At 47.1% G+C, this 24,569-nt stretch overlaps 1 protein-coding gene across 2 annotated transcripts in view; it reads left to right on the forward strand.

The window, feature by feature from the left end:
* Nucleotides 1-16,277, forward strand: part of FANCM (FA complementation group M) — a 128,402-nt gene extending 112,125 nt beyond the window's left edge. The window contains exons 15-23 of one of the 2 annotated variants that reach the window (XM_067554711.1): nt 1,532-1,611; nt 1,708-1,776; nt 4,334-4,468; nt 6,370-6,523; nt 9,322-9,428; nt 10,721-11,281; nt 12,143-12,527; nt 14,377-14,668; nt 16,003-16,277. In XM_067554711.1, the coding sequence (XP_067410812.1) occupies nt 1,532-1,611; nt 1,708-1,776; nt 4,334-4,468; nt 6,370-6,523; nt 9,322-9,428; nt 10,721-11,281; nt 12,143-12,527; nt 14,377-14,668; nt 16,003-16,138 (1,919 nt within the window). In that variant the 3' untranslated portion in view covers nt 16,139-16,277. Of the gene's footprint in view, nt 1-1,528; nt 1,612-1,707; nt 1,777-4,333; nt 4,469-6,369; nt 6,524-9,321; nt 9,429-10,720; nt 11,282-12,142; nt 12,528-14,376; nt 14,669-16,002 lie in introns of both variants that reach the window. The other variant, XM_067554710.1, reaches the window with a different exon arrangement.
* Nucleotides 16,278-24,569: the final 8,292 nt, after the last annotated feature.

Consider the following 24,569-nt stretch of genomic DNA (forward strand, 5'->3'; position numbering starts at 1 on the left):
AATAACTTCTGCTGGAACCTGGATTGCCTTTATAAATGTCATTTATAAAAGTGTGTGTGTGTGTGTGTGTGTGTGTGTCTCTAAGTCTAAATCTTCTCTCCCTTGTTCTAGGTGCATCTGTATCACAAAATTCATAAATTCAGTAATTCTGTCCTTAAAAGCCCAAACCTTACCAATTAATCAAGGCCAGAGATTCTCTTCCTTCGTCTGTCCCTCCAGTCCACTTATCTCTGAATAACCTTGAACTACTTTTGACAATAATCAAGGTCTAATGTTACTGAACCTGATTCTTAGGACATATTGAGGTTGGCTGTATGGTTTCATTATTACTCTTAAAAGTTGAAAATAACCCACTGCTGAGCAGTCTTTCTGCAGCTGAAGAGTCTTTCTTTTCTCCCGCTAAGCCCACCGGCCCTTTCTCAGTCTCTCCAGTCACTGGATTCTCTGAAGTCTCTTGTTTGGTTGTTGGGTTTTTGTTTTTTTTTTGTCAAAAAACCCAGTTCTGGCTGAGGCACATTGCTGGGACAATGAGGAAGCTTGCATTTCTCCCTGTGCTATCTCTATATCTGTTCAGTCTTCAGGATGCTTGAGCGAGCACCTTCAATGAACACTTAAATTCACTAAATTTAAAAAAATAAATTCCACTTAGTAAAAAACTAGAGTTCATGAAGATGTAGTGAATAAGGATTACTACCGTAAAATGTTTGAAGTCATTGCTTTAGAAGTGCAATGTATTATGACTTATTAGTGCTTCTCCCGAAAGTAGTTAAACCAATGTTCACCTTGCCTTCATTCTATTGCAAGCACCAAAAAAAAAAAAATTTTTTTAAAGTAACCCTGCCTATTGTGGCCATAGCAAGTCTCAGACCCACCTTGGAGAAAGAAATTAGAGACGGTAAAAGAGCTACTTAAAACACCCTCTTGATGGCTCTAACTGGCAAATTTAAAAACGCATCAGAGAACATCCCTCTGTTCAAGACCTCCATGTCAGAGTCACAACGGACAGCTATATCTTGGGCTGTGTAGGGAATATGGCATCTTTCAGAATATATAAGTAGGGTATAATTCTTTGTAATTCACTAGAAAATTAATATACAGACTACTGCAAATTTGGTAAGAAGAATGATCAGTCAGTTCCACTTCTCTTGAAGGTGTGCTGGAATAAAATGAGAATATGGTGACTGATACAACAGAAAATAAATATGTAGCTTGTTCACTACTAATAGGAGTTAATTCCCTTCAGTTCCATTTTTCCCTCTCTTACTTTAGTCCCTTCACTCTTCATCTTCTGTGTGGCGTGGGTAATCACGTGAGTGCAAAGAAATACAAGGGAAATGAGGTTTACAGTGGATCTCTGTTGGAAAATACTTGTTTTGGTTACCAAGGCTAACAGGAACAATACTCACTACATGCATCAATAAGTAATTTTTTTTAGTCATCTTCAAAGCCAAATAGGTTTTGATTGTTCAGTTAGAGCTATATTGTGTTGTGTACATTTTCTTATGATTATCTGTTTACCTCTCCTCAGTAGGAAGCAGCAGCGAAAGTGAAGAAGAGATTGTTTTCCAAAGGAAAAATAAGAAAAGAGGAAATGTTTTGAAGTCTCCTGATGTGAGTCATTCAAAAGAAGAAAGTTTCATTAAACACCAAAGCAAAACTCCTTTCTGGAATCTGTAATTATATTTTAATTTATTTCTCTTCACCAAGGTTAAGAATAACAGCGATTTTGAATCACCAGTTCATGCTGTCAAGAAGCGTAGACATCAATGTAACATAGTAAGTAAATGCTTGAATAAGACATAAAGAAAATGTATAAAAAAAAAAATTCATTCAACTTATTTTAAAATGGTAAACACTTTCCTAATCACTGCAAAATCTTTCCTACTTAAAACAAAGACAAAAAGTTCTGCTTTAGCATACTATGAGGGACACTATCACTAATGGAAAGCATGCAAAATACAGCAAAGTAAAGTTTACAGTGCATTTTAAAATGTGCTGAAAGACACCATCTCTTGCAAAATGGCCTCTTTATTTAAATTCTAATCTTTAATTTCTCAAATGTCTTCTCTGGGTCACGTTTTTGGATGCAAATTTAATTTCTTAAATACTCCCTTCTCAGGATAAAAGTTCATCTTTTCTAAAGGTCTTGGAGAATATCTGAACTTTTAGAAAAACAGCATTTGGAAAATAAAATTGGGGGAGCCAGTCTTAGGGTATGGTAGCTTATTTTGGGGACTAGCTATGCTGGTGTCTTTCCCCCTCCCACCTCTCTCCCTGCCTCCAGAGCTGGGTTGTCCAATTGCTAGTGGGATAGATCTCTTCCATATCATTCAAACTACCGCTGCAAATGACATCAACTGGCAACTTTGGCATCCTCTGGAGTGAGGACCAGTGAGCCAGCTTCTGTCTTCCCTGCCCTTCTGGAAACAACAAACAATGCAATTTTGGGGAATGTTGTTGAATTTCAGTTCTGTCGTTCATCTGTATGTTGTCCATTATTACAAAGTAAACCTAGAATAAATTTCCAATTTCGGGTAAGCAAATATCAGCAGACTCTACAGTAGCATGGATGATTTAAACTAGAAGTTGTCTACACAGTTTTTTGCACTGATTTAACAAAATTATTTTTAAAACTAAATTAATTACATTTATACCTACTCTTAATGTGGACACACTTACATTGGTTTAAACCAAGTTATATCAGTTTAGCCATTTTAAGTTAAATACCATTTATATTTAGCAGTATATTTTAAAAAATACCAAATAGCTAAATAAAACGGATTTGGGATTTTAAAATTTTTATGTTTGAAAAGATAATTGGACAATGAATTAATAGACTGTTTTAACTTGCCTTTTGCAAAACCTAATCAAATAGAATATTATTCAGCACTGGAAATGAAGATTCACTTCTTAAAGTTGTTTATAAAGCTGAATCATTCATGTTGGGCTTCAAGAACTAGCTCATAAAGGGCCTGATCCAGGGGTAAAAGCATCTGACCCAAACTCATCAGAATGTTTCTTTTTTCTCACATTTTGTCCTCTAAATATCTTACACCTACATACGCATCTTAAGTATGTGGCCATGAATTACATATTCACAATGTTAAGACCAGAGCCTCTCTCCTTATAAGAATCAGTAAAATAAGATAGACGTGCTACTCTTAAGCCTGCAAAGCTTTCATATCACATTTGACTTAATTTTTCTTCCAAATGACATAAACTTTCTTGTCCCTTTCTCAAAAGTGGATGGCTTCCATGTTTCATAGAAAGATTACTATTGATGTAATTCTTTTTGTTGGGAATATAATAATCAACAGATCCGACTCCCATATTACTTTGATTAGATCAGAGGTTTTCAAACTGGGGGTCATGGAATGGATTCTGGGGGGGCATGAGAAGCTGCTCTGCCTTCAGAGCTGGGTAATCGGAGAGTGGCGGATGCGGGCCGGGCACCCAGCTCTGAAGGCAGTGTCACTGCCAGCCGCAGCGGAGAAGTAAGAGTGACAATGCCATACCATGTTACCCTTATTTCTGCACTGCTGCTGGCGCCGGCGTTGCCTTCAGAGCTGGGCAGCCATACGTGTACCTTGGGTGGAGGAGGGAAGTAAACTACTACAGACAAAAAGGGGGGCCACTGGTACCAGAACGAGGGGCCATTGGGTCATGCCCCCCCCCTTTAACAAAAAAAACATAGGTGAGGAATTCATGTCCCCCATAGATTTTTATTTTCCCAGATAGAAAAATAGATTCTGCTGGGGAGGCGTTGCAATTACACCTTTTGCCCACCAAGGGCTGCTGTAGCACCAGAAGAGAGGGCAGCTGGCTCACTGCACCGGAGCAGTCAGCTGGGGACAGGGGGGGCAGGCACTTTGGCCTTGGCCCTCCCACTTCTACAAATGTTCCAGCACCCTTGACCCTAGAGGTGCGATCAAATAAATTTGAGAACCACTGACTTAGCCCATGTCTACACTAGCAGTTATGCTGGCAAAACTTCTGTCACACTGGAGTTGAAAAAAACACACTGGGGTGACATAAGTTTTGCTGGCATAAGAGTTTTGTGTGCACATAATAAAAATAATTTTTAAAAAATAAGCCGCTCGTTGAGTTGGTTTTATTAGGTTGATGGGAGAGCTCTCTCCTGTCGGCATAACGCGGCTACATGAGTGCTCTTACAACAGCACGGCTGTATCGGTACAGTTGTGCCGCTGTAAGCTGGCAAGTGTAGACGTGGCCTTACATAATAGTTGATATTGAAGAATAGCTACTGAGTAATTATAAGTGGCTACATGACCTTCTTTTTCCTATTCACTGAAGTGTTTGTAACATACTCTAGTCAGACTTATCTAGCGATGAGGGCATGGATTTTCCCAAGAAATCGAACAGGACTGTGGATTGTGATGCGAGCCGTAACAGGAAACAACTAAAAGGTGTCAAAAGGCAAAAGAGTGATGATAACTTTATGTACAAGGTAAGAGCTTTATACGTTACTTTTTATATGCGTTTTAAAGGATTGGAATAGCTTGCATTTAAATTACACTATAGTTAACTATTAGGTTTTTCAATATTATATACACATGTACCTGTGTGTAATACTGGAAAACCTAATGAACAGAAATGCCTTTGTGACTTTTCTGAAACAACTCAGTACTGTACATTTTTTCTTGCTTAGATTTATATATTCCCCTATGTTATTTTGAACACAAATAACAAAATTGTGTTCATGTATGAGAAACCAGGCAGTGAATCTGACCAGATGCTCAAGCTGAAGGAAGTAAAAGGAAACCAACAGTATAAATGGTGAATGTTAATGCCCATGTCCATGTTTTCCGACTTGTCTCTTTTAATAGTCTAACTTGGGAAAATTATTGAAAAATAAAAATAACATTAAGGGTAGTTCTCACAGCCAGAAGCCATGTGACTTAGAATTGAGTGCCATCGAATCTTTAACTCTGCCCTGTATGCGTATGTGGTATGTTATGGTCTTGCGGCATCACTGTATGACTATATCTCCATAGGCAACATTTAACAGTTGGACAAATACTCGTTTTTCAGTGATGGGATGGTGATGCTGAGTTTGATACATATTTCTCGCACATTTTTAGTAAATTATACAATCAGCTGGGTTCTCAGAACACTGTACCATAATTTTGTTTAAGCTCTCACCCTTTCCATCCCACATCCTCACTGGAGGGCCTCAATACACTACGTAACAACACAGTAACATTCTGAAACGAAATAAAAACGTAAACTGCAAATCGTGAGATCCCAAAAAGTTATTGTCTCATCAGGGTGAGACGCAGGGAGGGCTTGTGCATAACCAGGGCCTGTGCCATTAAAGGGTTTAAAAACAGTGACAATTTAAAGTTAATCTCCAGTACCTAGGCAGCCAATGTAAAGGACTCAGGGTGGGTATAATATAATCACTATAAGCCATAGAGAAGCAATGCTTATTGCATTCTGAATAATCTGCAAGTGAAGGGGATGCATTGGAATGAGTCTGCTAGGGGGAAATTACAATAATCAAGCCTTCTGATCAGAAGGGCAATGTTTTGCTGCTTCTGGGCTGTCCCAGGATAAATATTGATGTCCGGCCTGCACAGATTGTTAAAATTTAATGTGAGGTCCAGCACAATGGAAAGGGCATAATTGAAAGTGATGTTGAGGTTCTTAACTCTGTTTGCTATGTTGAGTGAGTCTCCTGGGTAAGTGGTACACAAAGGAAGCGAGATCATCCTTGTAACCCACCCCCAGCCACACTCTTGGCCCTGCCCCAGAACTGGGGACATTCACTGTGCCTGCCAGACCCTTCACCCGGGCACACCTCAGCCGCTGCCTCCTGGCTCACTCACTCTGCTGCCTCAACTGGCACCACCGCCAGGGCTCTCCCCTGGACCTCTGCACATGTGAGTCCCAGCTCCCCATCATCCCTCCCTGCAACACCCTGTCCCCACTCACCCCCCACATAAACAGTCCCCCCTCCCCCCAACGCAGTGAACAGTTAAACGGTTAACACAATTTGTAAACGGTAAGACTAAGACTTACCAGTTAACCCTTTGCTTTTACATCCCTAATTCCGTGGACCCCCCATAATAGCCTCGTGGACCACCAGGGGTGTGTGGACCACAGGTTCAGAACTGCTGGTCTACTCCCTTCTAACCTCAGCTGCAGCGCTTTGACTGTGCTTTTTCATGGCTTTCTCTTCCTTGTGTTGCATTTTGATTTCAAATTCTGACAAATGAAATCTGTGGTCATCGGAGAACCCTAGATCTTCTGAATTCCTGACCTGATTTTAAGAAAAGGTGTTATCTACAGTATCACTTACTCTGACGTATGTTACTGTAAATTACTCACTTGTTTGGATTTTCTTAGCGTGCAGCCAGACAATTTTTAGATGACGAAGCTGAACTTTCCCTACAAGAGGCAGAGGATATTTCGTCTGATGAGAGTGATTCAGAGAACGAACCAAACTCCTCACTCAATCAATTCCTTAACGATGAGACACAGTTTACAGAGGTTTTAAATGGTAAATGAATAAATTCATTTTTGCCTTCTATTAAAACACTTTTTGGGATTTTTCTCTTGGAGATCTGACCTCACAGGTAACCATTAGACACATTATATTAAGGAACATGTTGCATAAAAGGCCAACATGTGAAAGCAACATGTGTAAAGAGGGGGAGATACACAATGTCCAGTTGTCGTATGTGAGATCTGGGAAAGAAAGGAGGACAGGAGGGCGTGTTGGTGCGGAAAAGGGGAAGATTTTCTAGTAGGAGGTAGGTGGGCGGGAGGGATTTTCACTGAGGCAATGTTCCACATGCCCCCTCTTCTTTCTTTTCTCCCCCCCCCCAATTTGAGGCAGCTGCTTCTCTTCTCTCCCCTCCCCTTCCTTTCTTATGCTGAAGGGCATGGGGGCCCTGGAAGGGTTGAAATCTGACCACAGGTACTGGGACCTGTCCTATCCGTTGCTGCTGCTGGAGCTGGATGATTGGCTCCCGTTTGGTGGAGGAGTGTGGGGGATTGGTAGACGTGATAGCCCACTGTGGGCTCGCTGTTTCAGCCCTACCTTTAATCTGGTTGCTGGATCTGTGGTGACTCGGGGAGTGAGGCAGATCACCATCTTTAGGGTCTGGAAGGATTTTTATCATATGGCAAAATTGGCAAACTGCCATGTGGGTTTTCACCTTCTCTCCTCTGTCAAGATCCGGTTCTGAGGGGCTGGTTCCAGTGTGGGTGGAGGGGTGGAAAAGGTTGATGTGAGGTCCTGTAATCCACAGAGCTGCCTAGGTATTTGTCCTGGGCACAGCACTGCATGGAGAGAGTGTGCGCCTTTGTCTCACGTGGCATATGGCTCCCTCCATCTCATCTCTCCTACCTACGGCCTGAAGGATGGAGCCGGTCGGCACTTTGCCTTCCACTCTGGGTATGGTGCAGAAGGGAGTGCGGCTTTCATGCCCACCTCAATGTAATGGCCCACCTGGGCTGTCTGTGACAGGAAAGGTCTGCATTGGAATACCTGCTGGGTAGTTTGGAGTGGTCACCCCCGTTGGGTACTAGTTTTAAATAAAGCTGTGGCTGCTGCATTTAACCCCACTACAGGATCTGTGCTTCACTGTGTGCGTGTCCACATCAATCCTCATTGGGCGCTTCTGTGATGTGACAGTGTTGTGCAAGTTGAAGAATCTCTTCGAGGACTGATTGATTAGAACCAGATTGTCTTTGCCCTAGTGATTTTTTTTTCTCCATTATAAATGTGAGGAGACTCAGTTTTCCATTCCATTTGGGGGCTGTCTGGATCTTTCGGGTCTCTTAGGACAATGCCCTTACTTAAAGTGAGGATTATGAGCAGATGCTTTTCAAGATAAAATGGTAACAACGCTGATAAAGCTGAGGAAGCAAAGTTTTTCTGCTAGGATGATTCATTGTTTAGCACTTTTGAACAAACGGTTGGCTGTGTGAGGGATAAGGAAGGACCAAGGAAGTTACTACTCCAGGAGATTGCTCTCTGAGGTTTGTCCCCCCTGAGGAATAGATCTGGTAGATGGCCTGTAAAATCTATTCTACTTTCTATTTTGAATTATTCTTTTAGCAATCGGGATGCATTTTATTCATTATGCCAGATATGCATCCGTTTCATACTCCACCTTCTGCGCCCTTGTTCTATTTTTGTCCTACATAAAGGGATAAGGGAGGAAGCAAGTATGAGATTATGGAATATCAGCCAGCAAAATGTTGGGAGTCACCATCTTTGGAAACAAACGTCACGTAGGGAGGTGGGAAGAATTTGATGCTGATGGAGGGTGCCATGTTAAGGTTAAATAATTAAATGCTCTGAATTTGGAAGGTTAAATTAGTCTTTGAGGGAAAGATGCATCAAAATGGATTCATCTTCACTTTGGTTTGACAGATTCTTAAAAGGCTGTTACTGAGGATTTTTCTCTTGCATCTCAGATCTCCGTTTTTACATGTAGAATGTATGTTGGGTTTCGATAATGTCATCCCCATTTTCAGAGTAACCCATGAGTTGTTGATGGTTAGATCCATTTTCAGGGAGGCTGGCAGAGTGGAGAAGTGCATGGTTTGGATGTTACAGATGCGTGATGTCAGCCTTCTCTCTCTCGTGAGCTATAATGAGCGCTCTGCATATTGGGAGAAAAATCCTGGCCAAATCCCTTAAATCTTATGAAACATAAGAACAGCCATACTGGGTCAGACCAATGGTCCATGTAGCCAGTATCCTGTCTTCTGACAGTGACCAATGCCAGGTGCTTCAGAGGGAATGAACAGAACAGGAAATCATCAAATGATCCATCCCCTGTCATCCACTTCCAGCTTCTGACAAACAGGCTAAGGACACTCAGAGTATGGGGTTGTATCCCTGACCATACTGGCTAATAGCCATTGATGGACCTATCCTCCATGAACTTATCTACTTTTTTTAACCCTTTTATAGTTTTGGCCTTCACAACATCCCCTGGCAATGAGTTCCACAGGTTGACTGTGTGTTCTGTGAAGAAGTACTTCCTTTTGTTTGTTTTAAATCTGCTGCCTATTAATTTCATTAGGTGATCCTTAGTTCACTGTTGATACAGATGAAGACTGGGTAGGTCCAGTCCCCTGTTTTGCGAAGATCATCTGGGGATTTGGGGGAGAATCTTGAATCTTTATCAAGTCAGAAAAATTTGAAAAGCCTGTGTTGGTATGGAATTTTACTTTGGGCAATACCTTTATGGAAATATTTATTTTGTTGGTGGAAAACCGTCATGTAATTAAACCCTTAATAAAATGTTGTGCGTCTCTGTTTTCACAATTTCTATTCAGATTCTGAGATGGAAGGAGTTTATCTAAAATCTGTGCGTAGCCCAGCTCTCGGCAATAGGTATAAAATGGTGCATAAAGGACTCAATAGTATGGCAGTTTTCTCACAGGTATGAAGTGAAATGACTCTGCTTTCCTCATGAAATGTAACTTATTTAAGACTGTGTTTCTATTTAATCTTCCTTTGAGGTTTGTTTGCAACCCATTTTTCCTAAATAGTGAGTTCTAGCAAAAACCCAGTTTATGATTTTGTTATTCATTATAAAAGAGACCAGAATGCATACACATGCATCTATTAGTTTATACTACTCTCTCTTCTATCAGAGAGGGGTCATTACCTAATTTGAAGTTAAATGGTTTGGTTTTCAATATTTAGTCCTCTTTCATTTATTGAACAATGCAAAATGGACAATTAAACTAATTATTGCTAGTGGCCTGTTTGTATCCTATATAGGATCTTACGTTGCCCTGATAACTGAAGTAACTGAGCATCTATATTAGATGACAAAACTGATTTTATAAGTGGAAAAACTAATCTTAACTTTTTTGCTATTTACAAATGAGAAATCAAACTAGCAGGGTAATTAAGCTTGTCTCCTTATTTGCATGCAGCTAAATTCCACAAAGCATGCACAATACACACTAACACTACACAATCTGTGCAGAAGCTACTTTTTTCTGAATCTGCAAATGTTGTAGAATATATGTAAATGGTGAAGCTTACGTTCCAAACTTGCGTGCATTATGGATTTAATTTTGCATTTCCGAGATCTTTGTGCATTGAGATGTGTTGTGCAGAATAGTTAGCTTGCTTTGAAAATACATCTAGCAAAATGCCTATCTCATTTATTGTAAAATCTGTTGTATAGGCCTCGTGGAAGCAATTTTGCACATATTGTGGAATTTGCAATGCACAAAGTAGAATGTGGGATGTGTGTCGTCAGCATTGTTTCATGTAAAAATAGTGGAATTTTGTCTTTTGGGTGCAAGTTTCAGGTTCTAGAATGATTGAAATTACAAATATTTATTTTTCTGCAATCTGAAATGTTTAGCTATGGAACATAGTGAAAGCTGACATTAGGGTTGCCTGCTCACAATGCAGTCTTAGAACAATTAGCCAGTAAATCTCATTTAATTTCTCCTGTTATGTTAGTCATTTTCACAATAAATATTTTCTAGCGACAAATGATGGTCCTGATCCTGCAGTCTTTGCACTTACATGTTTCCTGTTTACTCCCTGGGGAATCAGACACGGATGAGGCTGTAGGATCAGGCACTCAGAGTAGCCCCAATATTAGGTAGCCTGTTTTGCACTTGACACTTTGTATAAAACAGGGATGAATGAGCATACCACTTATGTGCAATGCAAGGCCAAAAGTGATCATGTTTTAATTCCTTCCAGATTCCTGAGCAAGATGAGACTTACTTAGCAGATAGTTTTTGTGTTGAAGAGGAGGAAGAGGAAAGTCTCAGGAAAAGTGATTCTAGTGAAGAAGAGGAAGTGTGTATCGATTTTGACCTTGTAAAAGATGAGAGCTCTGTTAGTGGAAGAAAACAATACTTAACTCGCCACAGAGTAAAACGAAACCAGGCCAAGACGAAACAAAATTGTGCCGTTCCATTGACAAAGAAAAGATCGCGAATTATTGTTCTTGATGATTCTAGTGGGGAAGAAACAAACGTCAGTAATCAGAGGCCCGTAAAAACAGCCTCTCCCAGGACAAACCAGAACCATGCTCACTTACCCAAGTCATTGCTTTCAGACTCTCCTAGAGAGCATAAAGCTCCTGCTAGAAAGAACCAGGTTCATCAGCCCCTGCAGAACAGGGGTCAGAGAGTAATTAACCTGAAGGCTTCAGTGTCTGAGGTGCTGGATTTTCAGCCAGAAAGTCGGGACAGTGGCAGGCCTTCTTCGCTGGCTGATTCCCTGACGGAGGATGGGGATTTTCAGGCAAGACTCCAGGTATGTATTATTTCAAAGGTATAAGACCTCCACTTCACTTCACATGTATTTATAGAGTGCCTTGCAAAGGGATGCCCAACCTGCATCAGTTAGCTACTTGGAGTGCTCCTGTAAATACAGGTGGTGGTAATGGCTGTGAAACATGCTTTTAGAGAGGAAGTAAAGGGAGAGGGAAATGTAGCACCAGGGAAGTGGACACATCTCCTTTTCGCTGGCTAAGTGGAGCTTTCCTGCATGCAGTATAAATTTGATTGTCAATGTCAAGATGTTGGAGAACTGACGATTTTCAGTGAACAGTCGTTGAGGGAGACGGCCCCATTTCAGATAATGGGGAGCCTCTGATAGCTTGGGGTCAAATAATCAGGGTTCTGTTGTTGTTTCTGTATTTATAATTCCCATCAAAAGTTTGAACATTTGGTCCAAAACAAGACCTAAGTGGTCTAAAATTTAGCTCCTCAATCCTTATGTAGGCACACAGATAAAAGGGGCTGGATTTTCAAAGGTGCTGAGCACCTGCAGTTCCCAGGGCTTCCCTGAAACCGGTGAGTGCTGAATATGTTTGAAGTTCAGGCCACTAACCTGCTACCTAAACAGAGACTTGGAAGCTGAGCTTTAGGCAGACAGGTGTGGAAAGGCTGACCGTGACGCTGAAGTCTCTGAAGTATAGAAAAGTTACAAATGAGATGAAAGTGAATTTCTTGTTAAAAGATTCAACTGAATGATTTCTGAGGGAATGCCAGGATGAGCATGAAACAAAAATGCTGCTGCTGCTTTATATTTAAATGCACCGTCTTAGGGAGTGTCACCCTTTTACTCCGTATTGCTATTACAGATGTGGTGTGTGCCTTTCAATGTTTGCAGGTGGAAGATTCGTCAAAGAACCTCTGTGCAAACCCTTCAGACACACGGTGCTCTGCTTCCAAAGGGGATTCTGTGGCTGCTACGCCTATTTCAGCTGGCCTTGTGGAGAGAAAAGCCGCCCTGTGTATTCTGGTCGACAGTCGTGAGATCTCCTCTGGATCAGAAATAATTTCTTCCCTAAAAGCAGTTCATGGAGTAAAGGTGCAGGTTTGCTCTCTCGGTGGCTGTGATTACATTGTGAGCAACCGAATGGCCGTGGAAAGGAGAATTCACTCAGAGCTGCTGAACAGTCTGAACAGGAATAAAGTTACACAACGGATTCAGCATTTGCAGAGCATGTTCGAGAGGATATGTGTGATTGTGGAAAAGGACAGGATTAAAGCAGGTTAGTTAGTATTCACACTGCTGCTGTGCCTGGCAAAATTAATGATTGCAGCTAATAATGGCTTTATATACTACTGGAATCCATGAAATTTAAAGAACGTTTGCTTTAAAACCTATGTACGGTCTTACGGAAACACAAAACCTGCCATTTTGCTGCTAATAGACATTAAATAGTATTGAACAGATTCTGTAGAAATCAGTGAGCGAAGTAGGAGACTCTAAAGAGCAGTTGTAGATTAAACTTATTGAAACCAAACACGTTTTGTAAATGTAGCTTTGTTTGATGTGAAGTCAACGCTTACATCTGTAACCCCCGTGCTCCTGAACCCTGCCCCATGTAACAAACTGGCAGAGGACTATGGGATTGGGCCCTAAGGATGCAAGTTTTGAACTTGGATACTGAGGGTGAAGTGCTTACATCCTACAGTCACAGAAATGAGTGACTTGACTTCTGTAAAGGGCCTCATTATCCCACTGCTGATGCTGTTGGAGAAAATAACCGGGATTCTGTGGGAGACACCGAACCCTCCTGCCGACAATTAAACAGTAAGTGTCTAGGTCCCCTTCCGCCTCGATCGTCGGAGCAATCAGGCGAGTAAAGACCAGAACTCAGAATAAAGCAAAACAAGGAACGATTTATTCAGGGGGCAAATAACGAAGGAGGGTCACTCGGGGATTTAACAAGGTGGAGCTTAACTCCAGATTCTTTCCCAACTTAAACCTAAACTGCCCAGGCCCAAAGTCAATAAGAACTACTCAAGGTCTTTCTTCACCCTCCGGGGGCGTTGTTCACGACTCCCAGGCTGATGAGCCAGGAACTCAGGATGTGATGATAGACTCAGGAACCGCTGCAGGTAGGTCTGTGATCTCCTTGTGTGGGGATATCCCAGATGTTCTCCTAGAGGCTTCTCTTCTCCTCTTGGCGACTCCTGCACGAGACGATACCGTGCTGCCTCTGGGGCGGACAGCCCCGAGCTGCCTGGCTCGCCACAGTTTATAGAGTCCTGTTGCCAGGCAGATCACACTCCTTCCCACCTGACCTTTCCCGCCTTTTTCCCAGGAAGGGCGGGAACCACTGGAGAAGAAGACCTCCAAGATGGAGTCCTAGTTGTTCTTTCGCCATTTCAAAATGGCGATCAGCGTAAACATTTCACTCCATTAATGTACTGATTCCCACACTGCGGATTTCACCCACAAGGAATAATGAACACAACACGAGGCTGTTCTCAACCCAGCAGTGCTGTGACACACATTGTTCATTCCTGTAACATCCTGTCCACTTTCCCTCATCCCACTGTCTCCAAAGGGCTGCTGCCGTCCTCCTTTTCCTTTCCCGTTACTCCATCCATGTTCCTTATCTGCTCAAGTGTCTCATTGGCTGCTCATCTCTTACCACTTCATGTTCTCGTCCCTGCCTTCATGACCCTACATAATCTCTCCTCATCTTTGGCTCTTCCTTTTCCTCCACTCCTTGCCCCTGTGCTCATCCCAGTCCCTCCTGTTAACTGCTCTTCATCTCTATTTTGCATTTTCTGGTATTTGGTAAAAACACCTAGAGCTCTGTAGCACTTCAAAGACTATTTGGTAGTTTCCCACTTTCTTTCTGCCAGATTTTCTCTTTCCTCTTCCAAGAAACCAGCCTTCTCCCCAGTAATCTCTCCTGACTTCATTTGAGCAGTTTCCCCTCATCTCATCTTCTTATACAGTCAGTTCTCTGGAGCAGTATTATTGTAGGTTACTTTACAAACAAAGATCTGATCGTGATTACTGATGTATATTCCTTCTCAACAATCCAAGATGTGAAAAGAATTAAATCTCTAATTCTGAACTCTTCTGTTCTAAATATGCAGGAGAGACTTCAAGATTATTCCAAAGGACCAAGCACTATGACAGCATGCTGTCAGCCTTAACCCGGGCTGGAATCCGAATTCTTTTCAGCTCTTGCCAAGAGGAATCCGCCAGTTTGCTGAAAGATCTGGCTTCGGTAGAGCAGAGAAAGAACGTTGCTATTCATGTGCCAACAGAAGTGAAAGGGGCCAAAGAAGCAGCTCTCCGGTTCTACCTGAGCATTCCCACCATTAGCTACATCTCTGCGCTGAACATGTGCCATGGCTTTGACTCGGTGAAGAAGATGGCTAACAGGTAATGGCAGGGCAGATTGCACTGCAGATACCTCAGGATTCATGTTATAGGGGAAAGTGAATTTGGCAGAGGTTTCCTCTAGGCCCTGCCTGGTGATCTTTTTACATCCCTCTGTGGCCTGGCTTTTCATGCCACCTCCTTCCCCTCACACAGAATCTTGTGCCAGGGCAGGGATCAGCTAGAGTGGCTTGGTGTAGCAGTCTGCGAGAGCACTACTCATAATAAAGTTACCCTAACTTGTGCTTGAGTCCTTGTGCAGACCTTGAGGACTTGGGCAGAGTCTTGCACTTAGGACGAAAGAATCCCATGCACAGTTACAGACTGGGGACTGACGGGCTAGGCAGCAGTTCTGCAGGAAAGGACCTGAGGGTTACGGGGGTCACAGTGGATAAGAAGCTGGATATGAGTCAGCAGTGTGCCCTGGTTGTCAAGAAGGCTAATAGCATATTGGGCTACATCAGTAGGAGCATTGCCAGCAGATCAAGGGAAGTGATTATTCCCCTCTATTCGGTGAATCGTGTCGTGTTTTGGGCCCCTCCCATCCCCCCACCCCTCCCCACACACACACAGGATGTGGAGAAGTTGGAGAGAGTCCAGTGGAGGGCAACAAAAATGATTAGGGGGCTGGAGCACAAGATTATGAGGAGAGGCTGAAGGAACTAGGCTTCAACTACCTGAAAGGGGGTTCCAGGGAGGATGGGGCTAGGCTGTTCTCAGTGGTGGCAGATGACAGAACAAGGAGCAATGGTCTCAAGTTGCAGGGCGGGAGGTCTAGGTTGGACATTAGGAAAATGTTTTTCACTAGGAGGGTGGTGAAGCACTGGAATGGGTTACCTAGGGAGGTGGTGGAATCTCCATCCTTAGAGGTTTTTAAGCTGAGGCTTGACAAAGCCCTGGCTGGGATGATGTATCTGAGGTTAATCCTGCTCTGAGCAGGGGGTTGGACGAGATACCTCCTGAGGTCCCTTCCAACCCTCATCTTCTATGATTCTACAATTCCCCTCCTTCACTGCTTCTGGGTGCCTCTGTGCTGCGTGTCTCTCTAGGCTCCTTGCTAACCAATCAGCACAGCCCTGGAATGTGACATAAGCCCCCTTCTTCAGCCCTGCCTCTGCTCTCACCTCATTGTGTCCCACGTTCTTCTGTGCTTTGGGTTGGCCTCATCTGACATGGAGGCGTTCCCTCTAGTGTCCATGAGCGAATACTAAAGTTCCCTGGTATCTCTGGTGCCATATTTACATTGCACGCCTGTTTTGTTTGTCCCCTTGGCACTTCCCCAAGTGTGTGCTGGAACCCAAGAAGCACCACCTGATGGTGTGTAATGTATTTTACAGCTCCCTGAAGGACATAGCCGCCTGTGCCCAAGTGAGTCAGCGGAAGGCTGAGGAGATCTACCGCTATATCCACTCTGTCTTTGACTTGCAAATGCTGCCTGAAACACTTCACACCAGAGGAAAGAGTAACATGTAACAGCAACACACAGACACACACACGTCTGGACTCTGGAACTTGAGGCAATTTATTTTTAAACAATGCACTTTATTTTTGTTACATATGATTCACTGTAAAATATGTAAATAAATCTTTGCACAACAAGTGCTTTGCTGGATCCGGCACACTCTGGCCATCCATCCCAGAGGTTTTTAGAGGAGCAGATCTGTCCTCATGGAAACCCCTGTTTACACAGTGTGGCGCTGCCCCCTCCAATGGCTGGTCCATAGGAATGTAAGTTTACTTCTGCCTCTGAGCTACAGAACCTAGGTTCTTTACCGTGGGCAGTAAAACCCCATGTGTTCTTCAAGGGGCATCACGTTCCATGAATGAGGTGGATCTTTATCCTTTTCTGTAGCTAGAGGGGCAGAGGTCATGTCAGGAAACCTTTCCATGACAGACGTCCATCCTGTGGGCAAGCTGCTGATTGGGTAAAGATGCCAGAATGATTCTGAGCCCCTGCAGAGTCCCATTGTCCTGCAACCTCCACACCCCCAATGAGCCCTGTGCAGCCAGAGTCTCTCCCCACTAGCTAGACCCTGCACTGACCACCCCATGCCTGGAGCCCCTGCTGGACTGAGCCTGCCTGCTGCACCTCAGCTGCTAACCCTGGTGAATTACTGCCCGAGGGAGTTCTGCAAAGTGGATTAAGAAATAAATGAGGAGGCTCCAGCATGGCACTGGGGAGCGCAGGCCATAGTCCCACCACCCTCCAGACACGGCGGGGAGCTGCACCCAACCCACCACAGGGACAAGCCTGCCTCAAAGATCTGTGTCCTGAGAGGGGGCTGCAGGGTGCTTGGCCCGCTGGCACCACCACATTTATTTATTGACAAAATTTGCAGACTTTTAAAATGGGGGCAGAAGGTTTAATTTTTTTGTTGCCACACTCCTGCAGGAGTGGCCCATGCTGTGCTGGCGTATGGAAGGCTATTACGCCTCCACCCCAAACTGCTTCCACATCTCGTACACCTTCAATCTGAGCTCTCCCCTGAGCAAAAAGCTGCTGTTGCTCCTTGTAAACAAGGGCTTTCCTGTCTAATGCAGACATGGTGTAAACAGTTTGTGTCTGTGCTGATCCATTGGCCATTTTGTTCTTGGGGGTATGGATCTAGGAACCAGTCAGTGCAATGAGACCGGCCCTGCCAGGAATGAAAACAGTAATTTTGGATTTTCAAAGCTGAACATTTCAGAAATGTTGGTTTTGTATTATATGAATAAAAAAGTAAGCCAACTGTGCATGGGCAGCAGATACTGAGCGCTACAGCTGGGCCAGCTGTCCGCTGGGGGAGATGGAGTCTGGTACCCACCCTGCCAAGTGCTCTGCGGTTCCCCCTCCTTCTTCGGGAAGTGCCCAGGCCTGTGTGAGCAGGGGCAGAAGGTAGCAGTCAGTGAACAGCACTCAAACCCCAGCTTGGGCCTGTGGAGGAGTCAGGTGGCTCCAGGCAGAAATCTGGGGGGTGAGGGCTGTAATATGCCCCCCACAAGCCTTGCCCACCCTCTCATCAGCAATTTCAGAAATGCAGCATCATTTTGGGGGGGGGAGGGAAACAGCAGCAGCAGCAATTTCTGGAAAACGCTAGCCCAGCAGCTGGTCAGTATGTTGCTGCCATCTTGTGGAAATCTATTGGGAGCTGTCTGCCCTTGGTTAATAGGAGGAAGATGGGTGAAGACACACATTTTTTAGGACGTGCTAATTCTCTCTCACTTAAAGCCTGCCTGTTTCTTTTCCCCAGCAGCCCTAGTTTGCTTTCAGAAAGATGATTGTATGGATTTAAGGTAAGCACTGAAAGTAGACATCCGTGCTGAGCAATGAAGGCTTGGGTGAGACTGTTTTAAGTAAAAGATCTGAATGAAAAACTGGTAGGGCCTTTCTACAACCCATTTTTCACCCCATACCACCAGGCTGCAGCACAAGACACAGGGCAGTGTGGTTCTCTCTTCGAGTGATTGCTCATGTCCATTCCAATGTAGGTGTGTGCGCGCCCCGTGCACAGATTGCCGGAACATTTCTCCCTAGCAAGCCCCACAGGGCCAGCTCAGGCACCCCCTGGAGTGCCGTGCTCATGTCGCGGTATAAAGGGCGCTGCTGGCCCCGCGGGCCCCCGGTTCCTTCTTTCCGCCTCTCACGGTTGCTGGAACTTCTGCCACTTGCTGTTGCAAGCAGCAGTCCCTAGCTATTTGCATCGATTAGAAGATTAGAGATCAGTTGTTTAGAAGAACTATTGTTATTCAAAGACAAGGACAGTTAGCTGAAGCCACTGACTTTGTGTTCAAGGGCCCTTAGGGGCTTTTGACTGGAGCCATGCCTGGCTCCGCGAGCTGTTCCCTCTGTGCGAAGCAGTTTCCTGTCAGTGACCCCCACGATCGCTGCCTCCGTTGCCTCGGAGAGCAGCACCGACAAGAGAAATGCAGGATCTGCAAGTCCTTTAAGCCCCGCACCCGAAAAGAACGGGATGCGAGGCTGAAGTCACTTCTCATGGAGGCTGCGCTCCGACCGGCGTCCGAGCCGTCCAGGTCACCGGCACCGAGTCTACGCTCGGTGCAGAGCGCACCGCCGGCACCAACTGCGGCACCAAAGGTTTCGGCGCCGAAGAAGATCAAGGCCGCCGGCACCATCTCCAGAGACTCCTCCCGGAAGCAAGGAGAGGAGAAGGAGACACCCCAGCCACGTGCCGTGGAGGTTCCTCTGGCACCGGTGTCGCCTCGTAGGGAGTCTCCCCCAACTCTAAAAGGTGGGGGAGAGCCTCTACAAGGACCGTCGACGCCGGAGGCGTTCGATGCGGCAAGGGTCCTCATGACCTTGCCCACGCCTCCATCCCCCCCTCAGCTGAAGGGCGCAGGACCGGCATCTCGGGGCAAACCCGCGCTGGGTGGCCCCGGTGGGTGGAGGAACCAACATTCTCAACCCTCACCCAGACAGTCATGGAGGGCGGAGAGCGCATCCCCCCCGAGCTCCGACTCTAGGTCGTCGAGCGCCGCGGCACCGTGGGCGGTCTAGAGGCACAAAAAGCGGGCGCTCGGCTGTCAGAGTTGACTCCAGTACCACGCAGGAGTCAGACTCGAGCCCTCTCGAGAGCGGAGAGGTGCGGCGCCGTAGCAAGGCTCGGGACACCCCCTCCAAGACGGCACCGACCGCATCGGTACCGTCCTCTACCGTGGGGGCACCGGCACCGGGGCAGTCGATGCTGCCAGATCCACCGGGGCAGCAGACTTCCCTGTTGTGGTCGACGCTGTCCATGCCTCTGACTCCAGGGTTTCTGGCACCAACCCCACCGGTACTGCTACTGACGGCACCGCCTCAGACGGCACTGGCGACACCAGCACCGTCGTACACGGCACCGAGCCTGTCAGCACCAAGGCATGCACTTGTCCCGATGGCCTCGGCACCGAGCTTTGCGCGGGAAGCAGCGCAACGTCCACGGTCGAGATCCTCGAAGCGTAGCCATAGAAGCTACCGCTCCCGCTCCCATGGCGGGAAATGCAGACATAAGTGGTCTGACCGCAGACGAAGAAAATCTACCAGTTCGTCTAGTCGGTCTTCATCTAGGAGGTATCGTAGGCACCAGCGCTACTCTTCCTCCTCTTCACGGAGCTGCTCCCCGCAAAGGCGTCATAAGAGACAGTCTTGGGACTTGGGGCGCTGGGATCACAAGGGGGATGCTGTGCAGTTGCCTGTACCAGGGTGGCAGCAGGGACCTTGGCACTGGCCGTACTGGTGTCCGTGGGCAGCTCAGCAGGCTCAGGGATCTGACTCACTCCACTCCGGGGTGGTGCGGCCTCCACCTTCACAGTTGCCACCACCCATTCCCTCTGATGGGGAATCAGACCCGGAGGAAGGCCCATCTACAGGGCCTCTCCCCTTGTCCTCCTCTTCTTCCCCTGATGAAGGCACCTCCAGGGACCGTAAGACGCCCCTCTTTGATTTTAGGGCGCACCAAGAACTCCTTAAGCGGGTGGCGAATAACCTAGGGCTACCGCTTAAGGAGATGTCTGAGGAGGACGACTCATTGTTTGGCCCTTCAGGGTCCTCAGGACCTTCACAGGTAGCCCTCCCCGTTCGTGACAGGGTCATGAGTATTGCCAAGGCCCTATGGCAGACTCCTTCCTCTGTCCCCGCAACATCCAAGGGAACAGAGAAAATATTACGTACCTAAAGAGAATTTTGAATTTCTCTATAGCCACCCGGCTCCTGGGACCCTGGTAGTTGATGCGGCGAATCAAAGGGATCGCCGGGGCGGCCAGGGGAGTACCCCTAAAGATAAGGAGGGGAGGAAATTGGATTTGTTTGGCCGCAAGGTGTATTCCACGGGGGCACTTCAATTGAGGGTGGCTAACCACCAGGCCCTCTTGGGCAAATATAACCAGAATTTATGGGCCTCACTACAGCGGTTGGTTGCTGCCCTTCCCCCGGACCAGGCAGCGGTGGCACAGGAAGGAGAGGCCGTGGCCCAGGCAGCTTTACAGGCAGCCAGTGATGCGGCCGACACCGCCAGCAGGGCGATGGCTTTGGCCATGGTTATGCGCCGCTGTTCTTGGCTACAGGCGTCGGGGTTGTCAGTGGAGGTCCAGCAGGCCATTCAGGACCTCCCCTTTGAGGGATCCGCCCTCTTTTCGGAGAGGACGGATGAGAAGTTGCATGCCCTCAAAGATTCCAGGTCCACCTTGAGGACTCTCGGGCTGTACACCCCTCAAGCAGCAAGACGCCAGTCTCGCCCACAGCCTCAGCGCCAGCCACCTCCCCCGCCCAGGCCAGCCCCTAGACCCACTCAGCAGAGGAGGGGACGGGACCGCTTTCGAGGGCCTAACCGCCGGGATCGGCAAGGCTCCTCTGCGCGGGCGCAGCAAGGCGGAAAAACCGGCGGCGCGAATGGTAATAAACGCTTTTGACAGCGATTGTGAGGGTGGCGCTTTTTCCTTCCCCCTGGGTCATAACCAACCCTTCGCGAATAGGCTTCAGCCATTCTATCATGCTTGGGAGGCAATCACGACAGACCGTTGGGTCCTGGGAGTCGTCCTTGGGGGATACGCCCTGCAGTTTACGGCTTCTCCTCTGGAGTCTTCTCCTACCCTGTCAGATATGGGGGACCCCGCACACAAACAGCTCCTCCTACAGGAGGACCACACTCTCCTGGAGCTTGGTGTGGTAGAGGAGGTTCTGCAGATGGAAAGGGGGAGGGGTTTTTACTCTAGATACTTCCTGATCCCCAAGGCCAAGGGGGGTCTGAGACCGATCTTGGATCTCCGTTGTCTGAATAAGTATATCCGACAGACTAGGTTCCGCATGGTATCCCTTGCCTCCATAATCCCGGCCCTAGACCCAGGGGACTGGTATGCTGCCCTCGATTTAAAGGATGCTTATTTCCATATCTCCATTTTGCTGGGACATAGGAGATTCTTGAGATTCAGGGTACAGGGAGGCCACTACCAATTTGCGGAACTATCCTTTGGCCTGTCCTCAGCCCCAAGAGTCTTCACTAAGTGTATGGCGGTAGTGGCAGCCCACTTACGCCGTAAAGGGGTTCAAATCTTCCCTTACCTGGATGACTGGCTCATCAAGGGTAGATCGTGTGAGCTGGTCTGCACCACATGCACCAGACTGGCCCTGCTCATTAATGAGCAGAAGTCCACGCTCGCCCCTGTGCAGCGTATAGACTTTATAGGGGCCTCCCTGGATGCCATACAGGCCAGAGCGTTCCTACCTCGGCCGCGTTTTGAGGCAATGGGATCCCTGATCATAGACTTACAAACGTCTCCCATGACAAAAGCCAGACGCTGTTTACAGCTGTTGGGGCATATGGCAGCCTCCACGTACGTGGTGAGACTGGCCCACCTTAAGCTAAGGCCCTTGCAAGCATGGCTAGCGTCTGTCTATGCACCCTCCAGACACTCACTGACTAAGGTGGTCACAGTTCCTCCACAGGTGCTGTCCTCCCTCAATTGGTGGAGGGACCCGAGAGAGGTGCTCAAGGGAGTTCCGTTCAGAGACCTTACTCCATCCGTGACCCTTATCACAGATGCCTCGGATATGGGATGGGGAGCCCACATCAGTGGAGGCCTGAGTACCCAAGGGTTATGGTCACCGGAGGAGAGAGCTCTACATATCAACGTCCGAGAGCTCAGAGCAGTCCGGTTGGCCTGCAAAACCTTCCTCAGATTCCTGAGGGGCGAGGGGGTCCGGGTCCTCACGGACAATACAGCAGCCATGTTCTACATGAACAGGCAGAGGGGAGTGCACTCCTCGGCCCTGTGCCAGGAGGCTATGAGTCTATGGGAATTCGCAGTGAGACACGATTTTCATATCCTTGCCTCTCACCTCCCGGGGATCAGAAACGACGAGGCAGCCCGCTTAAGCAAGTCGTTTTCTCCCCGGCACGAATGGTCGCTTCACCACGTGGTAGTGACTTCAATCTTCCGTGTGCGGGGCACTCCCCTTCTGGACCTCTTCGCATCCTCGCGCAACAAGAAGTGCCTGAGATACTGCTCACTCAGAGGTCGCGAGCCGGGTTCCCTGTCCGACGCGTTAATAGAATGGTCGGGGTCCCTGATGTACGCCTTTCCCCCCATCCCTCTCCTCCCTCAAGTCCTTCTCAAGATCAAGAGGGACAAGGCGGAGGTCATCTTGATTGCCCCAGCGTGGCCGAGGCAGTTCTGGTACAGTACACTGCTTGACCTATCCATTGCTACGCCGATCACACTCCCCACCCGCTACGACCTGCTCTCCCAGGACCAGGGGTGCCTTCTGCACCCGGACCTGGACTCCCTCCATCTGGCAGCTTGGAGACGCTGGCTAAGGGAGGGTGAAAGGGCCTGTTCCTTGCAGGTCCAACAGATTCTACTTGGTAGTAGAAAACCCTCCACACAGGTTACATACCAGGCGAAGTGGAGGTGCTTTACGACTTGGGCGGTGATCAGGGGTGTTATTCCTACCTGCTCTCCCATACAGGTGATTCTAGAATACCTTCTAAGTCTTAAACTCCAAGGCCTGGCCTTGGCCTCTTTGAAGGTACAGCTGGCGGCTATTTCGGCTTTTCACCAGCTGATGGAGGGACGGTCGTTGTTTTCCCACCCCATGTCAGTTAGATTCCTGAAAGGGGTGGAGAGTGTGTTTCCACAGGTTCGAGACCCCATCCCCCCCTGGGATTTAAACCTGGTCCTCACCATGTTGACACCTTTGAGCCCATGGCTACTTGCTCCCTGCTCCTCCTCTCCTGGAAGGTAGCATTCCTGGTGGCCATCACTTCCGCCAGGAGGGTCTCTGAGTTAAGAGCACTAACTTCGGAGCCCCCCTATATTGTTTTTTATAAGGATACGGTCAGGATGAGGCCCCACCCAGCCTTCCTTCCCAAGGTGGTGTCCCAATTCCACTGTAACCAAGATATTTTCCTCCCTGTGTTTTTCCCAAAAACCACATGGTTCGGTCGAGGACCGGAGATGGCATTCGTTGGATGTCAGGCGGCCCTGGCGCACGATGTAGAGAGAACCAGACCCTTCCATAAATCGACACAGCTGTTTGTAGCCGTGGCTGACCGGATGAAGGGCTCCCCCATCTCCACCCAGCGAATCTCCTCTTGGATCACATCATGTATTAAGCTCTGTTATGAGCAAACGAAAGTGCCACTACCTGGAGTGGTAACGGCCCATTCGACCAGGGCACAGGCCTCTTCGGCTGCCTTCCTAGAGAACGTGCCACTGCAGGATAGCTGTAGGGCAGCCACCTGGTCGTCAGTTCATATGTTCACCACCCACTACGCCATTGTTCAACAGGCGAGAGAAGACGCAGCGGTTGGCAGGGCTGTGCTGAGCAGAGCCGCTCGTCAGTGACTCCTACCCGCCTCCAAGGGTATGGCTATTTAATCACCTAATTGGAATGCATATGAGCAATCACTCGAAGAGAGAAAACAAGGTTACTTACCAGTAACTGTTGTTCTTCGAGATGTGTTGCTCATATCCATTCCAAACCCACCCCCGTCCCCCTGTCCGAGTCGGCAGAAAGAAGGGACTGGAGGCCCGCGGGGCCAGCAGCGCCCTTTATACTGCGACATGAGCGTGGCACTCCAGGGGGTGCCTGAGCTGGGCTTGCTAGGGAAAAAGGTTCCAGGAATCTGTGCACGGGGCACACACACACCTACATTGGAATGGATATGAGCAACACATCTCGAAGAACAACAGTTACTGGTAAGTAACCCTGTTTTACCAGTGGGGGCTCTGAGTATTCTGGGGTGTATGCACTGTGTATTTTAATAATGCTCTGATCTCAGGTTAGGTGAATTATGACAGGAGCCAGAATTTGAAGAAACATCTTGACCTCACAACTTGCTTGTTAAATTCCATCAAAGTCCATTTACAATCAAATAAACTTAGGTTGAACAGAAGATCCTGCCTGCTTGCCCCTCATTGACTGGCACTG

Source organism: Emydura macquarii, unplaced genomic scaffold, assembly GCF_026122565.2.
Source record: "Emydura macquarii macquarii isolate MOO-44397 ecotype Brisbane River unplaced genomic scaffold, CSIRO-AGI_Emac_v2 contig_1551, whole genome shotgun sequence".
Taxonomy (NCBI): Eukaryota; Metazoa; Chordata; order Testudines; family Chelidae; genus Emydura; species Emydura macquarii.